The 7,263-nt window shown below is 50.8% G+C and overlaps 1 protein-coding gene across 3 annotated transcripts in view; it reads left to right on the top strand.

Annotated features, from left to right (window-relative positions):
* Nucleotides 1–601: 601 nt before the first annotated feature.
* RHPN1 (rhophilin Rho GTPase binding protein 1) overlaps nt 602–7,263 on the top strand; it is a 39,762-nt gene continuing 33,100 nt past the window's right edge. For all 3 annotated transcript variants that reach the window (XM_067290104.1, XM_067290105.1, XM_013946721.2), the window contains exon 1: nt 602–1,027. In XM_067290104.1, coding sequence (XP_067146205.1) covers nt 932–1,027 — 96 coding nt within the window. In that variant the 5' untranslated portion in view covers nt 602–931. The remainder of the gene's footprint in view (nt 1,028–7,263) is intronic.

The following is a 7,263-nucleotide window of genomic DNA, read 5'->3' as shown; positions in this document are numbered from 1 at the left end:
GGGGCGCGCGCGGCCAGGCCCCGCCCCGCCCGTGACGTCCTCGGCGTTCTAATTCCCACCGTTGCCACGGGCGACAGGGCCCCCTCCGCCCCTTCCCGCCTCGAACCGCTCCGGCACCTCCCCCCGCCTCCCCTTCCCCGCGCTCCCATTGGGCAGCGCCGCCGTCGATCGCCGCCCTGCTCTCCCTCCATTGGCCGCGGCCTCGCTTCGCCCCGCCCCGCTGCCCAGCTTATGCCCCGCGCCGCGGCGGGGCCGGCTCCGCGCTCGCTCCTGGCCGGCAGCGCCCAGCGCCGGGGCCGGGCCGGGCCCTGCCGCTACCGCTACCGCTGCCGCTCGGCGGCGGCGAGGGGTGAGACCGGGGCCGCGCTGCGCTGCGCCGCTCACCCGACCGCTGGGGGCGGCTCTGCGAGGGGTCTGGGGGTGACTTCCCCCCCCCAAGGGAGTTTGGGGCAATTGGGGTCTCTCCCTGCCTGGGGGTGACTCCCCCCCTCCCCCCAAGGGGGTTTGGGGGCAGTTGGGTTTGCCCCTGTTTGGGGGTGATTCCCCCCCAAGGGGGTTTGGGGGCAGTTGGGTTTGCCCCTGCTTGGGGGTGACTCCCCCCCCAAAGGAGTTTTGGGGCAGTTGGGGTCTCCCCCTGCCTGGGGGAAGCCCCCCAAGGGAGTTTTGGGGTGGTTGGGTTTGCCCCTGCCTGGGGGTGACACCCCCCCCAAGGGGGTTTTGGGGTGGTTGGGTTTGCCCCTGCCTGGGGGTGACACCCCCCCCCAAGGGGGTTTTGGGGTGGTTGGGTCTGCCCCTGCCTGGAGGTGACTCCCCAAGGGGGTGCCCAGCCCTAGAGCCACCCCAGAGCTGCGTGGGGGCACGTGGCCCCCGCCCGGGGAGTCCCCAGGCCCTGGGGTGCCGCCCCGGCCCCGCGGATGCCGTGCCGCCAGAGATGCTGGCCACCGCCGAGGAGAGCCTGGCCGGCGGAGGAGACGCGGACGGCAACTTGGTCCTCCTGCAAGCCCTCAAGAGCGGCAGCGCCCGGAAGGTGAGGGCAGGGCTGGTGGGGGGCCGGCGGGGAGGAGAAGCGCTGGCTGATGCTCCTTGGGACACGTCGGAGCTCGGCGTTGCTTTCTGATCTCTTTCTGCCCTCCCCTAACAGAGCAGGGACCGTCCTGGGGGGGACGGAGGTGCCCATGGGTGCTGCAAGGATGGATGGTGATGCCGGTTCATCCTGGTCCTCAGACCTTGCTGGAGTGTGGGGGAAAGGCCTTTCCACGGCCCCTGGGCTGTTTGGGGGCCTTCGTGTTGATGCAGGATGGAAACTGGTCCAGTAACCTGTCTACAGAGGCAGCCCTGCACAACTTGTCTCTTAAACCCCATTCCTCCACCACCGCTTCCTCCACTGGCTCCTTCACAAGCCTCCCGGTGACTGATTTTTAACTTGTTTAATGCTCCTATATTTTGGCTTTTCCTCCCTTTTGCCTGTAGGAAGCCAGTTCTGCCCAGCAGAGCGTCGTCTATTCTCCCTCTTGCTGTCGGAGGTAACCAGCGGGGTGCTGCTTAATGGCATGCTTTCCCGTACGGGCCCGAAGCTGCATGCGAGGAAAGTCCACGCACCCCACAGCCTGACTTCGTACGCTTGCTCTTTTTGGTGGTTTAGCGTGCGTGAGCGAGCTGCCCTGTGAGATGAGGCTGATAACTCCTGTAGCGTCACTCGTTTAATTAGTAACAGCAGGGTGAAGCCAGCAGGGATGGTCCACAGGTTGCCATCGATCCTGGTGCTCGAGTGTGACTTTCCTCGGTGTCCCTTGGGTGTCAGCAGGGTATTGCATGCTCCCGTGACTGAGAGGGCTTTAAAGAGCGCTGGTGGTTGTGCAGTGGTGATAAGGCAGGTAAACATTGGCTTTCGGGACTGCTTTAAGTGTCTCCCGTTAGCCCTGTCCCCTGGGAGGGAGCTTTGTAGACCTGCAGTGAATTCTCCTTGTAATCCGATCCCTTTTACAAGGATATAATTTTAAAAACTTGTTCTCCAGCAGAGGCTTGCTGTGCAGAGCTCTGTTTCTGCAACCCTTTGGCAAGGAAAAAAAAAAAAAAGCTCATTCGGGCTCTGGAGGTGTTTTTTCCCGAGCAAGGGTTGAAACTGCAACCTCTGCTAGACAAGGATCAATCTGATCTTGAGTCACCTCTGCTAATGTCTGGCCTTTCTGACTTCAGTTAAAGAGACTGCAACCTTAAACCAGGTTGGAGCTTACCCAGAGCCTTGTCTAAATAGCAGGTGCTACTTGCAGGGGAAGATTAGCAGGACATCTTTTCCAATCTAGTCCACATATGGACACACCATTTCCCTTGTGTGAGCAGTTGGTTTACCCTGTTTGAATCTCTTGGGCAGTAACACAGAAGAGAATAACATTGGAAAATGTTGCAAACCATTTGGAAAAACAAAACTGGCGGAGGATATGCAGCATCTGTCATAACATGATTATTTTTTATTGAAAAAGCACCTGATTAAATTTCCTATTAGCGGTATCTGCTTAGGAAAAAAAATCAGTGTAGTCCTTGCTGGTCATTTCTATGCCAAATGCATTGGAGGCTGTGGATGTGACTGTGTGTTTATTCTTCTTGCAGAGGATTACAAATATCACTGTGGTGGTTATCTTTTGCTGGGGGTTAGCATTCTGTAGCCAAAGATTTAATACATCTGTTTCCTGCTGGCACATGCAGCTGGCACCCTGCCCTGTCTTTCATGACATGCAGGCAACCCTGTGCCTCCCCCGATCTCCCTCCCCGGAGCCGTTGCAAGTTCCCAGAACGGAAGGTGGGGATCCAGATTCGTACAGGTCGAGCTGTTTGAGAAGCCAAATACTTCTCCCCCCCCCCCCCCCTTGCTTTTGCTCAGTGCATTAGCCAACAGCCAGGACATTTCTTTGGGAAGTTTAAAACCTTAATCCTCCACTCATTTGTTAAAAGGCCGTGTGATGTAACCAAATTCTCAATAAAGGTTTTAGAGGTCTTAGCTGGTAATGTCTCCCACAGAAAAACAGCATTCAGCTGGAGTGCTTCATGAGATGAGTTTCGCGATAGTGACTTTTATATACAAACAGACGTTAAGGGTGGGAGGTGGGGGGAAAACATGTCTGTTGTGACCTACCTGTTGTCTCGGAGTCACAGCCTTTCCTCCCATCTTGGTTGGGAGGAAATTATCCATAATCTTTTTTAAAAGAAGGGTTTTGGTTGGCTTTTTGTGTATGGAGCGGTCTTCTGGCTTTTGTTTTGCTCTCTTTCCGGCTCCTGAACGCAGGCTAAACCAGGGTCACTTGGCCGCTTGTTCTGTGTGGGCCCTGTTCAAAAACTCATGGGCTGCAAAGAGTAATAGTAATCCCAGCTGACAGCTCTGACTCTATTGCGATAGTAGTGCTTTCACACCAGCACTGCTCAAAATGATCTGGAAATAGAACAGGAATGTATAGTTTGATACTACAGTTAGTTGCCCTACTTTCACTGTCGGTTTTCCATCTGTTGGACTGTCTGTGCAGACCCTGCTTGGGGATATCCCTCCTGGGGACCAAACTTTACACGTGCTTATGTTGGAAAATGTTCCTGCTTCTTAGTATCTTGACAGCACATGAAAGCGAGTCCCTGCCGCCTTGAGTTGGAGCTCTTGTAAGCAGTTGCTGGATAAAATTTGCAGGGTAAGAGTGGGCTGAGGTTACAGCCTGAGGCCACATACACAGCTTGTGGGATTGGGGTCACAGATCAAGGGTATCTGGGTTAATAACAGCGGTGGTTTGTATACCACAGCAGTGAAGAGTGTCAGCACTTCCTAGTACAGCCTTCCACGTGCCTGTGGAGGTTGGTGTGTCATCTTTGAGCTCTTACTTGCCTGCATACAGGAATTTGACTTTTTAACTACAGAGCTAGTGTTGATCTTCAGTGCAGGCTGGGCAAATTACACATTACAGGATTCAAGAATGAAGAGCAAATGGAATAAAGAGCTACCTTTCGCTTGGAGAACTTGCATTGGGTTTCCTCTGAATGCTATCTGAATTACATTTGCTTTTGACTTCTGTTTCCTGACCCTTCCAACTCTTGACCTTCAAATGTTTTTTCATCATTCCTGCTGGTGTTGCTGGGGATGGTTCCTGAGCAAAAATTGTTTGGTTTCCTTATGCTTCAGCACTTGCACTCCTTCACATGTTACTTTAATTGCGTGGAGTATGCAAACCAGCAGTGCTGGAAAGGTTAGTTGCTCCGTGGTGTTGAATTCTGTATGAGCTTGTTGCCTGAGACTCGCTAAACTGAGAGCTCTGAAGGTTGGAGACCTTTAGAGTTAGCAACAAAATGAGTACAGCACCGGGACAGCTTTTCCATTGCCCCTGAACCCTAGTCCTGCCTGAAGGAGTCTCCTCTTGGATGGCAGGGGAATTTAGACATCATGAACCATGCGGTCTACAAAATCTGCTGTGGCTGCCAGAATATGCTATATCTGGAGTGTTCCCCTCATGGCTATCGGGTGTCGAACTGACTTGTCAGGCACAGGCTTGCTTTGCTTTGGGCTCAGTCTTTTATATCCTGACTGCCTGACTGCCAAGCTCCCTCCAGGGTTTTCTCTGTAGTGGTCCTGTTGTGCATACAGAAGTAGCACCTGGGGTAGCTTCTGGAAATAGCCGGGGTAGAAGGAGATGAGACAGAGGTGAGTCAGAGAGCCAGACTTGAGTAGATCTCCTGGAATTTTGTCCAAAGGGTATATTTCTGCCTGGAGCAGCTAACTTCAGTGCCTGATTTATGTGATGAGGGAACAAGACAATACTCGAGAGGTCGACTGAATGAAATCACCACAGATTGTTTGACAGCAGAATTGAACCACATCCTGTTATTTCCCTGGGGAAAGGTTGGACAGCAACACTTTGATGCTTCTTGACTTCTTCCCTTAAAAGAAAAAAGGAAAAAAAAGTAATAACCTGTCTGTTCCCTTGAAGGGATAATTTATAAAATTGTCTTTTTAAGAAAAATTCCCTGAGACTGAGGGTTGTGTGCAGCAGTCTGGGATAATGAAAATGCTGGAGGGGGCTCTAGCAATGTAAGCTGAGCATCGTGGGTCACTTTGCTAAATGCAACTGGGCCGTGCTGAAGAGCTTAGCGTACTCGTGGTATCCAGCATCTCCCGAGTCAGTCCGAGCGGTGGAAACTGAGATGGCCTAATCCAGCCATTTGTCTGATCTCCTGAGCTCCGCTTGTTTCTGGCATCATAAACTGCGTTGCTTTTCGTTGTAAGATTTGATAAGGCTGATTTTTGGATCAGCACCAAGAGCGAGTGAAGTTACAAGCCTGTGTTGTCTGGCACTGAGCGGAGATATGCTGCCACACGTGTGCAGTGTATGACCTTAGCTATAAATCTTAGGGCAGATAATTCTGTTATCATGAGAATGGGTGCCACCCAATGGAAAAAGGAGGGAGTTACGGAAAATGCCTGATTTCTCTGAAGCACTGGTTCACCCCTTGCTGACACTCATACTGCTGGTCAGTGCAATATATATATATATATATGTTTATACCACGTGGTAGTGATACAGGACCAGCTGGTGCCCCACTGTCCTACAGCATTCTCCTATAACTTCTGTCCTTGGGCATGTGTGTGTTACTTGGTGGTAGGTCTGCAACCTAGATTGGCACTGCATGTCTCATCTTGTTATTGTGGTATTTTGGATATATCCTGTTCATATGTGTGAATTAAACATATTTTGGTTTCACTAGCTGTTCTGTGGACACTCTTGAGCCTTTCTAATTTGTAACATTCCTGGTGATGAGTGTTTTGTGGCTGGAAAGAGTCTTAAACATTACTGTGTGGTCCTTCTAGCTCTCCCATTTCAGTCCCTGTTCCAGCAGTTGTGCTATGGAGACCTTTCATGATGCAGCCAAACTATAGCTTTACAAGTAGCTTTTGCTGGATACCGGTTTGGGCTGTAACTAATCTCATAGCTACAGATCCCCTTCTGATTTCTGTTTTGAGTAGATCCATGCCCGGTTTATACTACTAGCATGCTCTTGAACTGTGTCCGCTGCTCCAGACAAGGATTCAGTGGCCCCTTAAGCAACAGAACTTGCATTTCCATTTCTCTGTTGCTTGTAACTGTAGCAGCACATCCGAGGATCACATTTTCCTTTCTCACAGATGTGTCATGCTGACAGCTCACAGCCGTCCTTTGATCGCTTAATACACTTGAGTTTTGCTGTTCCCAAGTTGCCTCCAGCTGCCAAGTGCCTGTTTTCATAGCAGAAATGCTACAGTGGAAATGAGTCCCTTTGTGCATGGCTTTGCTCTTTGGACTTGCTGGCCTCCACCTCTTCCAAAAGGTGACTGCGGTTTTGTTATGAGTGCCAGTAACAAAGCTGGAAGGCAGTGGCCGTCCTCTTGCACCAAGGTCACAAATTAGACACTAGGTGTGCCTCATCATGAGATGCGTCTTGTCTCCATCTCTTTACAGTTACTGAAGACCAGAAGTGCAAAGTATATTTGATCATCTCTGAACAAACATTCCCTAAGGACTTGCTTATAAGAGGAAGCCTAACCACGTAATTGCCCTATTTAACATGCCACATGGACGTTCATAAACTGGAAGAAGTGTCAGCTTTGGGAGTTACCAGCACAATTACATCATTGTATATGTTCCCTGCAAAGGCAGGGTTTAAGCTGGCAGAAAGCTTGCGATTGCTCATGAGGGAATGTAATTGTCTTGGCCTCCTCTGGAAGAGGCTCTCTGCCCTCTTTCCCCTTCTTCTTGCCCCTTACCTGAAGGCATAGCCTGAGCACTTTCTGTAACGTAGTTGTCCTTGCACATTGAGTGTTGCATGTAGTGTTATTTGGCAGACTTCTTCTGAGCACAGAACAGCCTTGCTACGATGATACTGGCTCTTATCTTCCTTTGTCAGAGGCAATAAACTTCAGAGCTGGACACAAGTCATGTAACTTAATGACCCACACCTCATTTGTTTTCATGGCTTTCTTAACATACCTTGTACTCCGTGTGCATACAGCCTGTGCCGTTCTGACTGCTTTATAGGTGCTACGCAATTTATGGCCACTTGTTGATGGAGGAGTTCAGTGCTCGCTTTACCTAGTTTAAAGCTTTTTAGAATGGAGATCTAAAATGTCATGTTCAACCTGGCTTTTCGTTTGGCTGCTTCACAGGCACCCAGCTTTATTCCTGTACCACTGTCCCCAGTTATGCCTGAAAGTCCAAGAAACTATTTCAAACAGCATGCTTTTTTTTCTTCTGGTCTTAA

The sequence above is a fragment of the Apteryx mantelli genome, chromosome 2, assembly GCF_036417845.1.
Source record: "Apteryx mantelli isolate bAptMan1 chromosome 2, bAptMan1.hap1, whole genome shotgun sequence".
In the NCBI taxonomy this organism is placed as follows: domain Eukaryota; kingdom Metazoa; phylum Chordata; class Aves; order Apterygiformes; family Apterygidae; genus Apteryx; species Apteryx mantelli.
The sequence above is the reverse complement of the archived record's forward strand: the minus strand, read 5'-3'. Positions and strand labels throughout refer to the sequence as shown.